This window comes from Crassostrea angulata, chromosome 5 (genome assembly GCF_025612915.1).
Source record: "Crassostrea angulata isolate pt1a10 chromosome 5, ASM2561291v2, whole genome shotgun sequence".
NCBI classification, from domain to species: domain Eukaryota; kingdom Metazoa; phylum Mollusca; class Bivalvia; order Ostreida; family Ostreidae; genus Magallana; species Magallana angulata.
In genome coordinates, this window is record NC_069115.1 from 25,114,586 (window position 1) to 25,133,707 (window position 19,122).

At 34.1% G+C, this 19,122-nt stretch overlaps 1 protein-coding gene across 1 annotated transcript; it reads left to right on the forward strand.

Moving 5' to 3' along the window:
* Positions 1-39: 39 nt before the first annotated feature.
* Positions 40-16,488, forward strand: LOC128183861 (calcyphosin-2-like). The gene is made up of 19 exons (XM_052853050.1): positions 40-305; positions 4,671-4,817; positions 4,946-5,013; positions 5,908-6,018; positions 6,475-6,538; positions 6,957-7,058; positions 7,268-7,399; positions 7,959-8,138; positions 8,605-8,672; positions 8,778-8,873; positions 9,240-9,314; positions 9,637-9,729; positions 9,835-9,928; positions 10,217-10,335; positions 10,532-10,617; positions 13,777-13,931; positions 14,144-14,263; positions 15,067-15,163; positions 15,386-16,488. Exons 2-19 carry the CDS (start codon positions 4,686-4,688, stop codon positions 15,559-15,561), a joined length of 1,968 nt encoding a protein of 655 aa, XP_052709010.1. The 5' UTR covers positions 40-305; positions 4,671-4,685; the 3' UTR covers positions 15,562-16,488.
* The last annotated feature ends 2,634 nt before the right edge of the window (positions 16,489-19,122 follow it).

The window sequence follows — 19,122 nt, forward strand, 5'->3', positions numbered from 1 at the left end:
TACCTACTGTTTTACCCACATTTTCTTTCTAGATAGCTCGTTCGAGGAACATTAGGATAAATTTTTTTTTAGGAAAATTAGGACTATCTATGAAATATATTCATAAATACATTGACAAAATTACTGATATATCGAAGAGCAAAATTTTAAGTTTACAATAATTACCGCCTGAATGATGATAAAGGTTTTACAAGAACGATAAGAAGAAATACTGAAAACACGAATCTGGATTTTATGTTTTCATTCTGGATCAATACAATGTTTGGAAATTCCGCGTCTATAGTTGCTGAGCAAACCAACCATCGGTAAGATTAAAATTATGTATCAATATTTGATGTTGTATTAAAGCTTTATTTAACTTGAAATATTTAATGAGTCAGTAATTTCCGTTGTATCAAAGTTCTTATGAACGGATCGGTTCAGTTAAAGCTTCATTGACATTCTATGTCACGAAACAATTTTCGTCTTTGTAACAGATAGCCTGATAGCTGCAGGCCTGTAGTTCCCGGTCTGAAAGAAAAACTTGGTTGAACGACCTGGGACCTACAACATGTACAATGCTTCCCATAGTAAAAAAAACTGCAATTTACGACACACTAAAACTTGCGCTAGTGTTGGATTGATTAAACCTTATTTACACACAATTCTGTAGGAAAAAATAGTACCATTAAATTATACAGGCAATCTACTACTGATATATTGTCTTCTTCTTGCCTCAGACTTTCTCCAAAACACACTAACCGACCTCTGAAAATGAAATAGGTTAAATATATGTGGTGATCAAGAGTTCCCATTTTTACATGCAAACTTGTGATGGCTGTGTTTAAATTAAGTGTGACAGTCATACTGGTTCAAATATCAGTGCCAGATAGCTCAACTGACCAGAAATTCAGGGGGCCAGGCTGGAATCCCAGTCAGGTCCATCATTATTTCTCCCATCCAGTTACATTTGGTGCCATGACCAACTGAAACTGACAGGTTAACTCCTGCAAGGGGAAGACAAGAGCCACTGATTTCTAAGCCTTGGGTAATCTTCGGGGATGAGGATCATTTGAGGGTGAGGAATGTGACAGTCAGACTGGTTCAAATACCGGTGCCAGATAGCTCAGATGGTAGAGCACCTGACTAAAGAATTGAGGGGGCCGGGTTTGATTCACGGTCTGGTCCGTCATTATTTCTCCCATCCTGTTACAAAAGAATATCAGTGAGAGGCAAGTAAAATGCCTGCATGTATCTGTAGTAAAATGTTGGAGGAATCTTTTGGAATCAGACATCCAAAGAATGTGTTTGGAAATAAGATCAATCAAACCAAAACCAAAAGGTTAAATTTATGTGGTGATCAAGAGTTCCCATTTTTACATGCAAACTTGTGATGGCTGTGTTTAAATTAAGTGTGACGGTCACAGGGCTCTACATTAACTTTTTTTCCTACTTGTCCATTCGGACAAGTGACCAAAACATTTACTTGTCCGAACTTCAACTTCACTTGTCCGAAAAATTTTCAATATTAAAGATCAAATATTGTCAACTTGAAAACTACAGTACTCTATTACTAAAATAAAATCATTTATTGATTAATACTCTAGCTATAATTAATAACCTGACTTTTTAAATGGAAACTTAAAGTGTCTTTCCTATAATTATGTAGGCCTACATGTATTTGTTCTATATAACATTAAACATGATTTGTCAGCTGTAGCTTTGTCATGGCAAATTACAAGACATCTTAAATTTAGCATCAGGTTTAAAAATACATGTAACTGTTATATTGATTTCTCAGCTGTTTTTTAAACTAAACATGGAAAGTCATCATAGTCTATCAATGATGAATGAAACCTAAAATAAGTTACATTTCTTTCCATAATCCTTTATCTTTGCTACCTTTTCTTCCTTTCTTTTTCTTAACATATGTGTTTGGTACTTTGTAAGAACTAAGATCCACACCTTGACAGTTGTTTGAAATTAGTAAACTTCAATCCCGATCAAGAGTAACTCAATTGCATTGCAATTTGATGTCGGGATCGAAATTCAAAATAACTAATCGATAAACTTATAACGAGACTACGGATAAACTTATCACAAAACTTTCTTTTCTTTTTTAAATGTTGGAGACTTCTTAATATAAAAAATGCACTTGTCCAGTCGGACAAGTGGCCAGCAATATTCACTTGTCCGCATATTTTTTAATTGGTACCGGACAAGCGGACAAGCGTTAATGTCGAGCCCTGGGTCATAGCGGTTCAAATACCAGTGCCAGATAACCCAACTGACCAGAAATTCAGGGGGCCAGGCTGGAATCCCAGTCAGGTCCATCATTATTTCTCCCATCCAGTTACATTTAGTGCCATGACCAACTGAAACTGACAGGTTTACTCCTGCAAGGGGAAGACAAGAGCCACTGATTTCTGAGCCTGGGGTGATCTTCGGGAATGAGGATCATTTAAGGGTGAGGAATGTGACAGTCAGACTGGTTCAAATACCAGTGCCAGATAGCTCAAATTGTAGAGCACCTGACTAGAGAATTGAGGGGGCCGGGTTTGAATCACGGTCTGGTCCGTCATTATTTCTCCCATCCTGTTACAAAAGAATATCAGTGAGAGGCAAGTAAAATGCCTGCATGTATCTGTAGTAAAATGTTGGAGGAATCTTTTGGAATCAGACATCCAAAGAATGTGTTTGGAAATAAGATCAATCAAACCAAAACTTAGGGCTAGCATAATTTTTTATGCGCCATATACTGAAGATTCCTAATTAAACAATATAGAGTTAATTTTTGTGTGAAATGGTGTGAAGCACCTCTTGCGGATTTCAAAATCTCACTTTTATTTTCTTAGAGTTAAGAATTATAAGTGATAAGGATAAAAGTTATGCGTTTGCGATTATATATTCTTGCGTTTTGATACAAAAGAGCAGGATCACAGAATTAAGTACCGTGTAAAATTTATAAGGAATCTACAGTATAATTGCAGATTTTTACTATGGGAGGCACTGTAGCTCCAAGGACTTCCATCTGATATTTTTCAGACTGGAAGCTACAGACCTGCAGCTATGTTACAGACCAACAGATAGCTGCACATTATGATATTCACAACAAGCACTTGTTTCTGTTATATATACCCCAATATACAGAACATGCAAAATGTATTACAATCTTCTAATTTGTTTACATAGTTTTAATCTAGTTAATATGTTGTGTGGTGTATCCAGCAGGGCGAGCGCAGCATATGATTTAAAAATTCACTTAGGTACATACAGAGCTTACTTAGGTACATACAGAGCTCACTTAGGTACATACAGAGCTCACTTAAATCCATACAGAACTCACAGAAGTACATACAAAACCAACCACACACAACCAAACAGAAAGCAGACCCCAACCAAATCCTAGTTCTGCTTTCTGTGTCCACTCAGTCATGTCAGTGTCTTGTTTGAGACTGCCAACCCAGAGCTGACCCCCGACTGATACACAGCTTACCCAGAGTGGATCGACACAGAGCTAGAGCAGACCCCAGTCTCTGAAGCAGACCTTGATAACAATGATAGCAAACACTGGGTTTGCTCTAACTTACAGACCTGTCAATCATGATATTTCATAAAATGCTTTTAATTAGGCAATCAGAGTGCCAACCAATCAGATCTCTAGTTGACAACTCATTTGTAATTGAATCATTGTGCAGGAAAAATGGTCATTTACGTTTATTGCACAATGTACAAAAAACAAACATGTACATGTATTATAATAAACTACATGTATATGTTTTGTTTATTACAGACAGACTTATTTCTTCTTATTTAAATTGTTGTAATATGTCAGGTAGAGTTCATGTCAGTTTAGTATCATCTGTCTTTTAAAAGATTCCCCTGAGAATTACCTACAAGTAATACATGTAAACTGTGGTACATGTATTTACTTCATATACTTTAAAAGCAAGATTATATAATTTTATCAATGATGCAAAATTATATAGTTTTTCTGGTTCTCAAAAGTTTTTCTTTGATTCTCGCGAGAACGCAAGATGGAAGCCATATATGCAATTTACTTTAAATTGTAGGCTATTATGACATCACTGGATAATATTTTGATTGAGAGTGCACTAAGGCTTGACGTTAGATGTTGTATATCTGTGAATATTGTGTCGGCAGTATATATTCATTAACTATTCTTTAAGTTAACTTAATAAAGCTGCACTCGCTATTGAAGCTTAATATTATATAGATAATATAGTTGACTAAGCTATATTGGAAGAAATTCTGAAGTATTCACACTATAAATATAGTAGATCTTTATATTAGAGTTGCAGATTGTTGGTATAGGTCAATGATGTATTAAAGACACATGCAGATATCTTTGTAACATTTTAACTCTTCTCAAGAACAAATAATTTTCTTTCTTTGACAAACTTTACACTGTACTAATAACTGTATGTACCGTATATTGAATCAAAGATAAGTATTACAGCATCTTTTTGCTGGAAATGACAAGCAAATGGAAATGGACAAGCAATTCTCTTATTGACTTAGTTAACCTTTGTGTTGTGGTTGATTGTTAGTAGTTAATAACTGTTTGTTAAAAATATTATAGATGAAAATGATTCCAACAATTAAACTTTGTGAAACAAGAGAATGTGCCTGACCTGTCTGTAGCTACATGGAATTATGTTTTATTTCAGTAAGAATTCTTTAAAATGGATTTCATGATTCATGGATCACCTACACCTAGAAATCATGAAAGAGCTGTTCCTGGAAGTGCAAGGAATCGCCCAGGTAGTGGCAGACCACCCAGCGCAAAGCCAACAGTCAGCAGAAACCCAATAACAGTGAGAGGCAGTCTTAGATTAAAGCTTTATTTATTTAACAATTTCTGCTCAAGTTATTACTATGTTACTTTGCGATGATTGAATATATTGTTAAATGTAATTTCAAACTGATCTGGTTTGGGTTTCAGGGAGAAGAGTCTCCAATGATTAGACCTGTGAGCAGACCAGCCAGCAGACCGGCAAGCAGACCAGAGGGGTGTGTACCATTAAAGTTTACTTGTGAATCAGTTATCTTACTTCTTTCTCATCCTTACCAATGAAAAACATGACAAAGAAGACTCCCCATTTCTCCATGTTTATCTCCCTTCTTGTCTTCATTGTTTCGATCCATCTCTTCCTTCTGATCTTTATATAAGTCTACTTCATTATTCTCTTGACCATAGGTGTCTGAAGGAGGACTCGGCAAGGCTGTATGGACGTTGCTGTTTTTTATTCTAGACATTCCATACCTATACAATATTATAATGTGTTGTGTTCCTTTCTCATAGTCATTGTTGTTCTGATCATTACATTTGACTATCTTAGAACCATTTTAACAAGAGCTTGGACTTTGGGTAGTTGTGTCAAACAGCAATATGTGACGTAGGCCTGTCTATTTCATTGTTGGCCACTCAGCCATATGGCTCTTTGAAATCAACAAGATTTGTCTGGCTTTTGAGCTAAGACTACACAATTGGTGTATATTTCGCTTGAAACAGCGTCATTTTTAACTTGTTTTGACACAAGAAATAGATAGCTACGTCCTTATTCTGAAAGTCCAAGGTCTAAGTGGTTCTATATTCAGAGAAAAAATCTTCAGTCAAATAGCAATACTTTTTCAAGAAAAATTACTTTGTATAGATCTTAATTACAGTCTTACTTAAGTACATGTATAAATATGGTTGTTATGCTACAAGAGATGCAAAAGGACGAGGGATTTCCTCTACCAATTTGTATCTTCGACATCTTCTTCATCACTTAATTCATTCACAATTCTGAATCCCATGCTGCAGTTTTAACATACACTTAAAACTGATGCAGTATTTAAGTGAATGGAATCTTAGATATTAAATTTATTCTAGTGAATGAGTCCATTGCAATCCTTTTACAGTGTGCCTGTACTTAACTTAAAAGCCTTCCAGCAGGATGACCTCAAAGTCTCCAAACCGTTGGAGTTAATGGACTACCCAGATACAGGGAGGTCGGGCATATCCACCATAAGGTACCATACTCAGATCGTATAAATAAATATACATGAATTAATATACATACAATGGTTGTGTTTGGATTTATATATACATGTAGAATACTGTAAACAAACTTTTATTCGCATGTGAGAAATTTTCGTGAGAGCTTCATTGTCATGAACATTTTTTATCTGTATTAGTATTTGCCATATAGTTGTAATAAAAAAAACAGGTGACGGGGATAATGCTTGGTCACAAAAATTAGTCAGCGCGAACCAGTTTATCTCGGGTAATTCGTGAAACATAGTCGTCGAGAATGATAGTTGGTTTACAGTATCGTTTTTTTTCCTTCACAAATAAAATCAATATTTTGTAGCATCGGTAATATGAGTGTACTTTATGGTCATGTACGTATCATAGTCAGATTTATAATTCTATGTTTTGTTGATCTTTTTGAGATGAAGTCATTTATTATACAACATGTATTACAGTTGGGGAACCCCCTGTTCATCAGCCAGGAGCATGGACAGACCCTCCAGTAGAACAGTGGATAAGGTACAGCAGTCATATTACAAAACGTACGGTTTATGCCTTTGTTGTTCATTACAACATGAGTTCATGACCAGCTTAAGACACATTACCCTCTATGGACTAATTAACAGGGAAAAAGACTTAAATCGATGGAAAGCTGAACATTTTAAAACACTCTTAAATATTTTGACTGCATCCCAGAATTCCTTTATTTCCATGCAGTAGCCTTCATCAGAAATGGCTGATGGATCATTCTTTAAAAATGTACATGTATGTCAAAATGGCCTTTTACCAAATCTAAACAGAGCTACTTAATCAGTCTCCAGCAAAATATTAAAATAAACTTTGCTAATGGGAAATTAAGTTAAAAATTTTTTAAAATTAGAAATGGAAGAGACACCCGTAGCTGCGTGTGTTTATTCAAGATATATATCAATTTCAGCCCCAGAGCAGCAAGAGTGTTCGACCAGACGGAGTGCCAGGGCTTTACTTTGGTTACACAGATGATAAGAAACACAAAGTGAAAGTACACAAAGAAAAACAGGTATACCGTAATTTGTTTTGATAGGAAATGAATAACATCCAGTTTTGTTCCACCATTTATTTTATACAAATTAAGATATGATAGAAAGATGAAGGGATTGGATTTTCACTTTTCTTTCAAAACAAAAACTACATGAAATTAACTTAAAAAAAAAAAATAATAATTTGCAGATATTGAAATATTCTGTTTTAATTATTTGTAATTTACAGCCTACAGCTTGGGAAAAAGAGCCCTGCCCTGGGGATTTACCTCCTCCCTCAGACAGATACAAAGAGATGTATCGGCAATACACGGATGATATGAAACAGTCATACAGAGCCAAAAATCAGTCTCTGTCAGAGGTTTGTGCTGAATTAGTTAAGGGTTAACTTTGTTATATTTTGATATTATGTTGAATAAATAGTGTTTGAACTTTATGAGAATAACTAATATTTTGGTCAAATTATGACAAAACCTAAGGCACAGAGTCTCTTGATTGAAGTCTCACATCTCCACTGTATTTTCATTAAATTAGTAGAAGTAAGGCTGGGATTAAAATTTAGCATTTCTAATTTATGGCTCAGAAACCAAGAACTTTAGTAGAGCTTTTGGTTAAACTACAATTATCAGTTGATCATTTACCTTTTGACGAGAAACCTGTTTGTCTGAGAGTGTTCAAATATTTAAACCGATACCTTTTCACAGTTTGTCCAATTGAAACAATACACATTGAATTTCATGATTGTATATTACATCGCTTTACCATTAATATTACTGCATAGCAATATACGGTAGATATCAATCTATGGGTAGCAGTGCTTGATTAAATGCTTTCTTCACTGAGAGCCGAATAATAATCCTATATGTAACTTTTGGTTTGATGGTAACCAAATTTCCTTTGATAATTAAATGTTCATCCAGGATGATGTAAACAGAGAAATGGAAGCAGTAAAGAAATCCAAACCAAAGACGTACGGAGAAATCCGCAGTGAAGTGGAGCGAGAGAGTGCAAGGTGTGATGAACCGGACGACATTCTGGACAGAAAGTGGACTCAGAAAAAATCCTACTCCACACAACAAATGATGAAAATCATGGATGCTGTGAGAATTAATTCTGTTTTATGTTGTAACCATGAATCTTAAAGTCAGTGACAATTGATGCCTACAGTATGAAAGTTTTGATGGTCAGAATTCTTGAAATCTTAATAGACTGAAATGCACTCATTTTGCATCAGTGCCACTTCTTTTATTCAAATGAGTTGTACAAGAAAATTATAGACAATTTAACTGTGAAGTAATCACATGAATTAACAATTTTGTTAGCATGTGCTAAAATATGAATATATATATATTAAGCAAATATGAAATTGAATTTTTATAGCTATGGGATACCAAAAATGTCCAAAAAATATGACTTGGCCCATATAAAATCTGATGATTTCACTGTACATGTGTATTGTAAGCTAGTCTGTTAAAAAGCTATTGGTTTAAAGTAATAACTCAACAACGAGTGAATTTAAATGATGAATTAATTTTGTGTTTTTAAGTTATTCTCCTCTTTTACCAGGAAGAACTACTGGAATTCAACAAACAACAAAAGTTGATAGAGACTGTTATGATAGACCAGTTATCAAGGTAAGCAAATTAGGAATGAACCGCAACAAAATCAAAAAGAACCACCACAACAAAACAATATCAATAAATAATGTAGATAGGTGAAAACAATGATTTTTATTACAGAGCCGTTATAAGTGACCCAGAACAAAATGTACGCACACCTGTCACTCACGATACTAGACGAGCAAGGGGAAGTAACCGCTATCTTCATGATTCCAGGTAAACACTCCACAGCTGATCACATCAGTTCTTCCATTTATGAATGTATGCATTTTCTAGATTTGGTAAAATATGTTGAAAATATGTGTTCCATTCTTTTCCCATTTAAAGAACATATTTCTGTTTTAATGGACTTTTCTTTAACTCAAACACAGGAAATTTTGTTGTTCAGATGAAGATTATTACTCATTGAATAAAAATTGCCTGATGACATATTGGTCGGATAGAGCAAGTGTATTTGAAAAAAAGAATGCAGCATATGTCTTACAAATTTGACTTAGTTGACTTAAGTATTTTAATCAGAAAGCATACATTAATATGAAAGGTTCATGAATGTTTGATATTAATGTTTATTGGTTTTCACAGGGTTAGAACTAGTGCCACTGCCACAGAAAATTTGTTGTCAAAAAGAGTCAGATTTGGTGCAAGAATTCTTACCAGGTAGGCAAGCTAAAGAGTAAAATATAAGAAAAAAATAAGAAGATTTCCTGAAAATCAATTTTTCATATTACTCTTTTCATAAGATAAACTCCAAAATCAGCATTTAACATGTTAAACATATATGAATTGCAAAAAGTGAAAAAGAATAAAATAATAACTGCATTGTAAAAGAAACTGAATTTGACAATAACCTTTGTTTCACTTTCAAAGAAAGAAATAGCTGACTAAAAAACAGTAATTATGACTGTATCATGTGCCACTGTTGTATGCATATGCTTAAAACTGTGCCTTTGATTCAATTTATTACCCTTTTTTTCCCTAGAAATGGACATGATGCTTTGCGAGAATTAACAGGTTTTTATTTCCACATAGACAACACACTGACTATATATGAATTCAGGCAGTTTGGTAAAAGGTAAAGAATTTAATTAGAAATCTACTTTGAAAGAAGATGCTAGCTGATATTTTCAACATTTGTCCTTTAATAAACAGTGTTTTATAAATATGCTTTTTTCTGCAGTGCTAAAGCATTACCATTGATAAAGAGAGGAAAGTACAAGCATCTCTGTGGCAGCAAGAGGGATGAACCCTACACTTTATTTGATATTTTCTCTGTAAGTAACATAACTGTCATAACAATCAGATTTCTTCCCGGTATGATTTTCTGCATGAAAAAAAAACATGTTTATCTCCCTTTCCAGACATAACTTAAAATATGTGTTGACAGCAAGGTTTATATTTTTTGTAAAGACTAAGAAAGGGAAACAAATTTATGCTGGCATACACATGTGTTTGATAGTTGAGCAATAACCTTGTCTAAGGAGCAAAAAATATACATGCACTGCTACATGTATATATAAATCATTTCCTAGAAAGATTTCATCGTTTTTCTCCTTTTGTAGGGAGCAAACCTGATCATATCGACGGAGGACCAGCACTCGCTGCCCGACTCCATGAACAAAGCGGACCACGTGTACTTCAGGGTGACGGATGTGGATGAGGCCGCCAAACAACAGTTGATGTTAGTGGAGCACAGTCTTGTTGTGCTGCAAATCTCTTATTTAAAGAAAAGTTTAAGATAGCGGATTTTTGCAACTTCTTATCTTGATTAGAGATGATATATATCCATTGAATTTAATATTCAATTTTGAAAATGATTTGATAGTTTTAATGTGATGATAAGATGCTGTTACATGTATATATATTGTTCATTACAGTGCAAATGACATGCCAGACACCTACAGACAAAGTGTTCAGAAATCCAGTGACACAGATGTACAGAAAATAATAACAGCAGTTCAAGGTAAACAAACAGTAGGGATGGGACGATCCATCGATGCACCGGTGCATCACAGTATTTATTTTGACGATATTTGGATCGATACATTTACCTTTAATACGACGATACCTAAGCGAACTTTTTTTTATTTTCCAAAAATATCCGAGCTTCATATATCGGCTATTTTTAGTCTGCGCACCTAATATGAAAGTACAAAGATGGCAGAAAACCTCGTAAAATTGTCAAAACTGTTAGGAAGCTAAATCTGGAGTGTGGACAACTTTTGGATTACTTGTTTATGAAAAAGTAGTGTATATGAGACTTAAGTCATTTGTAAATTGTGCAACGCTCATTCTAAATATATCAAAATAACTTTGGACATGCGGTAATACATCGACAGATTGAATAAATGTTTAACCCTTATTCATGTTTTCATTTAGTTGCAATGTATTGTGATTATTTATCGTATCGCATCTCATGTATCGTGATATGTACCGAATCGGCTAAGTAGAGTATCGTCCCAGCCCTAACAAACACAATAACTTAAACCTGCATGTTATGTGTACAAGTGTATTTTTGTTAGCTATCCAAAAAATAGCAATATAGAACACCACATTGTGCTGTCACAAGAAACATTTTTAGATTTTACTTCAATTTTTAATGTCTGCTCATAATTGATAATTTAAAATGTGTTTGGAAAAGGAACGCTCAACTGTTTCCCTATCCCACATTTCCATCTTGTAAATTATTGATCCAGAATCTCAGTGTTGTAATCAATCTAATTAAAATTAGAACTTCCATCCCCTCCTCGGTTTTCGATATGTCGCTTGGACACACGACATAACGAAAATGGGGGAGCGGATGGAAGTTCTAATTTTTAGCTCACCTGAACCGAAGGTTCAAGTGAGCTTTTCTGATCACCCGTTGTCCGTCGTCCGTCCGTCCGTCCGTCCGTCCGTCTGTCCGTCCGTCTGTAAACTTTTCACATTTTCAACTTCTTCTCAAAAACCACTGGGCCAAATTTAACCAAATTTGGTACAAAGCATCCTTATGGAAAGGGAATTATAAATTGTTAAAATAAAGGGCACAGCCCTTTTCAAAAGGGAGATAATTGCGAAACAGTGAGTATAGGGTGCATGTCTTTAAAAATCTTCTTCTCAAGAACCACTGCACCAGAAATGCCAATATTTACACAAAAGCTTGTATATATAGTGAAGATTCTAAATTGTAAAAATCGTGACCCTCGGACCAAAACTGGGGCCCCAGGCGGGGTTCAAAGTTTAACATAGAAATACATAGGAAAATGTTTAAAAAATCTTCTTCTCAAGAACCACTGCACCAGAAATGCCAATATTTACACAAAAGCTTGTATATATAGTGAAGATTCTAAATTGTAAAAATCGTGACCCTCGGACCAAAACTGGGGCCCCAGGCGGGGTTCAAAGTTTAACATATATAGAAATACATAGGAAAATAGTGAAGATTGTAAAAATCGTGACCCCCGAACAAAAGTGGGGCCCCAGGAGGGGTTTAGATTTTAACATATATAGGAAAATGTTTTAAAATCTTCTCAAGAACCATCGTGCAACTGTTTGGGATATTACTATGCATACATGTACATCCTTAAATAATGTAGATTCAAAAAATTGTAACTCCCGGACAATTGATGGGCACCAAGAGGGGTTCAAAATTTAAACATTTTAAAAAACAAAGGAAAAGTTTAAAAATTTTCTTCTCAAGAACTACAATGTTTTAGTTAGTGGAATATCTATGCATGCATCCTTCGCTTATGTAGATTCCTAATTCGTAAAATCGTGACCCCCAGACCAATAATGGGGCCCCAAGATGGGGTCAAAGTTTATTATAGAAATATAAAGGTAACAGGTTAAAAAATCTTCTTCTCGAGAACTACAATGCTTCAATTTGTGAGATTACTATCATGCATACAACCTTGGATAATGAAGGTTCGACAGTTTTAAAATAGTGACCCCTAGACTAATACTAGGGACCCAAGATGGGTTTAAAGTTAAATGTAGAAGTACCGGTATATATGGAAAATGTTTAAAAATCTTCTTTTCGAGAACTACAATGCATCAATTTGTCAGATAACTACGTAAGCACCCTCAAATAGTGTAGATTCGAAATTATAAAAGCCGTGACCTCAATCTAATACTGGGGCCCCAAGAGGTGTTCAAAGTTTAGCATAGAAATATAGAGGGAAAATGTTGAAAAATCTTTTTCTAGGGAACTATAATGCTTCAGCTTGTGAGATAACTATGCAAGCATCCTTAAATAATGTAGATTCCAAATAATTAAAACTTTAGCTCTGGACTAATTACTGTGGCCCCAAAAGGGGTTCAAAGTTTAACATAGAAAGATATATTGAAAATGTTTTTAAAAAGTTCTTCTCGAGAACTATAATGCTACAGTTTGTGAGATTACTATGCAAGGATCCTCAAATTGTGTAAACTCTAATGTAGTGGAACCAAGAGTTATCTTTCTTAATGTTCTGTACAGTCTGAGAGTTATTCCTCTTGAAGTGGAACTCTTCTACGTTCAGTTTTTCAGGTTGTGTACGTGCGGTCCCACCGCAGTGCTACACATTTTCATTCCTATGTTACTATTTATGTTGTTCAAGCCAACCATAAACCTCGGACCATTACTGGGTCCCCAGAAAGGGGTTCAATGTTTAAAATAGAAAAAGCATATGCTACGAAATGTAAGGAACTGCTGTTCAGGTGAGCGATGTGGCCCATGGGCCTCTTGTAATTAGATTGTGTTGTAATGTGTATCATTTAATACACAGTCATTATGATACATTTATTTGCAAAATAGTATGTGTAGATATTTACATGTTGCAACCATACACACCCTTTAACATTCTGTAAAACATAAGTTATTAGCATGTGGATCATTACTGTGTGAATAGAAATTTTGCAATATTCCTGAAACCTCGATTAACTCAAATAATTACCCACAATTCAGTCCTTCAGTGTCTCAATTGCAAGTAACTGTCTATCAAGATAATCTACAGTGGTTGGGCAAACAAATTAGTTGCCATTAATCAGTTTATCTTTGGTAAACAGAATATGGTCTTTACGGGAAAAAAAACTGATTTAATCAACAATTGGCTCAAATACATGTACCATTTTTCTCTATACATTTTACAAATTCTTCCTACAGCTGTTGTTCAGGAGAAGATCAGGAAGCGAGGCATCAAGACGTACACGGGCCTGGGTCGGTATTACCGGGAGAGAGATGAGCGGGGGGACGGCATCATGTACAGGTTTCAGCTGGAAAAAGGACTGTTTACCTTCCACATTGACCTTGACCCCGAGGTAACATTCCCTGACCTCTTAAAATGTCCTTCAGTTCTTTATACTGATACTGTGTTGAAAAAAATAAAAATTTCTTGATCTTGTGAAGTTTGAAACCATTGTACCTGTTAGGCATAATGTGTTTTTTGTTTGTGAATAGCAATATGCATATTGACTATCAAATTGATGGTTTTCAGATTTATGATATGACCGTGATATGATTTGAATTACAGTTACTAGATGCTGTATTTGAGGCGTTAGATGTGGATGAAAAGGGAGAACTGGATAACAGTGTATACATGAGGGAAGTTTTAGGACAAATGAATGAATGTCGCAAGACCAAGGTCAGAAAGGTAAGTCAACCATGACCAAAAAAGGTATCTTGTAAAAATTATGTTCTTATTCAGCAGTTCAACTGAAAATAAATTATTTATGAAATAAAACACAAATATAATACTGTGGTTTCATTAATATTCAATGGTATCAATTTTCGTGGATGAAGTGGAAATCACAGTTTCAAGGATACGTAAATTCATGGCCAATGACCCTATCAATACAAAATGTTAATAGAAATTGCATTTCAATGAACATTAAATTTCATGGATCAACTTAAAAACGAAATCCACGAAAATTTGTATTCAACGAATATTGATGAAACCACAGTATGCGTGAATGTAACAGGCTTTTAATGACATTCATACAATGTTCATGAATAAGTCTCTTTACTTTCATATATACTCATTCTACGAAAGAAGAAAACTCCATCTAAAACAAAAGTGACCGTTCAATGAATGTTATAATTTGGGAGGTGTGGATGGGTATAGTTTGTTGCAAAGTGGTTTTGAACTTTGAATAACTTAAAAACCCCAAATTCTACTTTATACGTGTCCAAGTCAAGTGTAGCACAGATTAAATCAACTAGGGCTATTCATCTGTAAACAACCTGTAAACAGCCAATCAATATGAAATGTCGACACAACCACTTAGTTCATAACAAACAAACAAGTTTTCTGAAACTTTTATAAATATATTTACTATTAAAAAGATGAAGGATTTCCAGTATTCCCATTATCAAAGCAGTTCTTGTGAATATAATATAATACTAATATTGGACCTGTTAGGCTTATATATATTTTTTTTCAATTTGTTAATACAGGCTTTTAAGAAACTGGACTCCAGTAAGAGTGGCCGAGTGAGTGTTACAGACATCAGGAAATATTTTAACAGTAAATTCAGGCCTCCACTGCAAGCAGGTATGATGAGCTACACATATTTACTATAAAACTGTTTGAATGCATTGTTACAAAGTTTTTATGATGATAACATATTGATTTTCATTTTAAAAGAGTCCTTAATTTCCTTCTTTTGGTTCTACAACTGGTATTGCTACAAAAGTTTTACAAATGCTGTTTACATACTGAGGTATATTGATAAACCTTAACAAGAGTCTTTTCTTTCCACCTTTCCTGGTACAGCTGGAGTTGTTCCGGGTGTGAATCCAGTCCAGGCATTCCTGGAGGCAGTGACAGCCTCCTCCAGACAGGACAGCGTATCCTATGTGGAGTTTGAGGAGTACTATGAAGGCCTCAGCCTAGCTATTGAGGATGATGTGGACTTTATCAACATTCTTCACAATACATGGAATATTTGACAGGCCAAAATCTAGAACTTGGTAGAGTTGTATTACTTGATGGAACAAGCAGGAACTCTTGTCAAGGATGAAGATCAAACAGGACATTTAAGACTTGAGCAGCAACAGTCAGTGTTCTAAAAAAAAAGAGGTCTTCTGTCATGTAGGATAATAGGGTCTTTTGTTTCTGTGAAGAAAATCTGACAAACACAAGAAGAATTTAAATTCAAGTTTTGATTCAAGAAAAATATTGTTAAAATTTGCCAACATTTCAATTTTCAGAAGATAGAACATTTTTCTTGATAATTTTCTCTATCCTTATTCACTCCTGTGTACTGATGGTTAATTTGAAGAAAAATCTAGGATTTTAGAAATGTTTAATGTTTCATTTAATGTTCTGTTATTACACACCATGGTTGAAGACCCATTGTACAAATTGGTTGTATGTAGAGGTTGTCAGGGGAGCTTTACTGTTGGAAGTAGAAATACATGTATCAAAAATCCAAATATTTATGTTCATGATACTTCTGTAACTATTGTCAAGAATTTAAAAAATTGACAGTAATTCATTGCATTTTTTGGCTTGTTATATGTGGAGTTAATATCTCTTTTTTGTATATGTATGAATGTAGTTATCAAAGAACAAATGGGTTCTATATACTTTTTATAAATTACCTCTGTACATTCAGAAATAAATTTCAAGTATTGTGAATGTGCATAAGATATGGATGGCGTTTATAATGTTTAATAAATTTATTCGTTTGAATGGTTTGGAAGTAAAACAAGTCAATCTTTATTGCCTCAGCCATGAAAAACACACAATTTGTTTCTAAAATTGAGTCAGGGACATATTTCTGTCAATTCCATGTTTTATCTGTGATATATTATTTTGCTTTTTCCCCATAGTTTTAATTCAAGAGATAGTTTAAAATAAACAAAAAAATTCTTTGGTCAGTCTTATTATCTCAGCTCAGGTGAGCTTTTCTGATCATCTTTTGTCCAAGGCCCATCTTTCTGTCTGTCCGCACCCATACTTGATCTTTTTAAGCTCATCGAAACGAAGTCGTGGGAGCTTATACTATACCCTCGGCGTCGGCGTCAGGACCTGGTTAAAGTTTTGTATGCACTTATAGACTTAAGGGGCATGGTCACGATTTCGGTCAAATTTTATTTTTCTGTTTTCATTATTTACAATGCTTTAGAAATGTATTTCTTGTGATTAAATGAAATTTGAGAGTCATTCAAGGAGTTATAAGCAATATACGGGGCTCATTATTGATTAGGTTAAGGTTTTTGGAGCTGGTGCCCTTTGATAGACAACTCTTCTTTATTTTTGGTTCAATCTTTACCAAATTTATATAAATGATTCACCTTGTGATACTGATTCACTCCACAGGATTGTATGCTGAATCTTGGATACTGGAGGAGTCTAGGTTTTTGGAGCTGGTCACATCTTTATGTAAATAGTTATTATTCAAACTTGCATGGTTGAATTAACTTAGTAAATAAACCAGAGGTAGATTAAGATACTGAGAGGGGTCATGATTATCTAGATGCCTAGGCGGTTTAAAAATTTAGAGTAACTCATATTTTGTGTGGGACTTTGAACTTTTTACTTAAACAGTTTATATAAATATGGGTGTTTAAAAAGAGATAGCTTCAGATCGTAACAGAGCTTGATCCCGATTATCTTGATGCTGGAGCAATTGTAAGTGATTGAGAAGCTGAATACTGGTTTGATTGTGGAAAAAAAATTGTCGCGACAAACTTTCATGGTACATTTAACTTTGATTTTGAAACAGTGGGCTAGCCCCAGATACAGAATCTGATCTCAATCATCAAGGATGCTAAGAAAACCTTGTCCTACATCACTCGAACTTGCTTGATAGATGTGATTGGTGATACATATATGACATGTATTATTATGATTTCTTTTCCTATTGTATAGAATCAGATGATATAATATTTCATTCATATAGTATTGTAAAATATTATATGATATTGTATCATATTTTGTATAATCCCATATGATATGATGTTGTATCATATGCTTTGATATTATATAGTATTGTACCATTTGATACTGTATCTTATGAAATTGTGTTATAAGATGGATAAAATATAATATTGTATCATTAGATAATTTTCATATAAAAGTATTATGATCAAGGTGGTCTCATCAAGGTGATGCCTCGTCTCCGAGTGAGCTGTGTAATCTATGATAACCTATGTTTTCAGGTCTTTACCAGAACCACTGGGTCAATTTTAACCAAACTTGGCTGAAAGCATCTTTGAATAAAAGAGATTCAAGTATGTTACAATAAAGGACCAAGCCCTCTTTCGAGAAGAGATGAGTTTGAAATTATTGAAAATTTGTCGGCACTTTTCAAAAATCTTCTCAAAAACCACTATGCCAGAAAAACTGAATTTTGTGCGTATTTTGTTTTTCAATTTTGTATTTCATTAAATTAAACTGTTTTGATGAGAGTTTTGAAATTGTTTCTCAGGTGAGCGACATGGACAATGGGCCTCTTGTTACAAATTTTAGACATGTAGATACATTTATGGGCCAATTATCTTGTTTAAATTTCACAAAAAATTGTAAATTGCTTATACCTCTTTATTCTTTATTTTTCATTTTCCTTTAAGTTCGATTTAAATGTAAACTTTCTACGCATATAAAGATCAGAAACGCCTTGATGACTTTGCATAAATGTCGCCTTTTCAACAATTATATTGGAAGCACCCGGATGTGTTAAATGGGCCATTATCAAAATATACAGACTTTTGAGAATTGTAAAACATAAGAAAATTATTACTAAAAATATTACCTGATATGAACAAACTTCATCAAAAGTTGGAGAACAGAAAATATTTGACACATTTACATAGTGAACATATCACTTGAGACAAAGAGTGACGTTAATTGACAAATTGTTTAGTTTTAACTTTAAAAAAAAAACATAGCTGAAAATAAAAAAAACATGATGGTATATGCACTGGTGTTTTCAAATATACATGTATTATTGTCAGTTAACTTTATTTCGAGAAATATGTTCACCACTGATTATTATGTTTTACAATTGTTAAGTTAGTTAAAAACCACTGAACCATCGATGATAAGTAAGACTCATGTGTGTTAAATTTTGTTAACTAAATTAATTCCTACTTTGAATTGCATTTAAAACACGATAAATTTGCTCTTAAATAAAATTTTTGGGGCCTCACTCTTTCAAGTGAAGATAGACAGGTTGTTACACGATTCATTATCAATGTTACACCACTGACAGAAAACATGACATGTAGATGTATGTCACATCCATTCTTTGACTTTTACTTTCGGCATCAACACACTTTCATCCACCTTGTACCGAGTTCCAATTTTGGCTCATCAATCTCACTAACAACATCATGAAAAACTTTACCAGCACATATCAATATCATACGTTTTGGGCAATAAAATTGAGATTTTTCCATCCCCCCCCCCAAAAAAAAAAAATTATGCATACAACGAACTTGCACATCCTTAATTTTTGTCTATTTGTTCGTTAGCTCAGGCGGTATTTGTTACCTTTAAACATT

Coding starts and splice junctions, on each gene's coding strand:
- LOC128183861 (XM_052853050.1), top strand. CDS start 4,686: ATGGATTTCATGATTCATGGATCACCTACACCTAGAAATCATGAAAGA. Junction 4,818..4,945: donor TCAGCAGAAACCCAATAACA/GTGAGAGGCAGT, acceptor TTTGGGTTTCAG/GGAGAAGAGTCTCCAATGAT. Junction 10,336..10,531: donor GCCGCCAAACAACAGTTGAT/GTTAGTGGAGCA, acceptor TGTTCATTACAG/TGCAAATGACATGCCAGACA.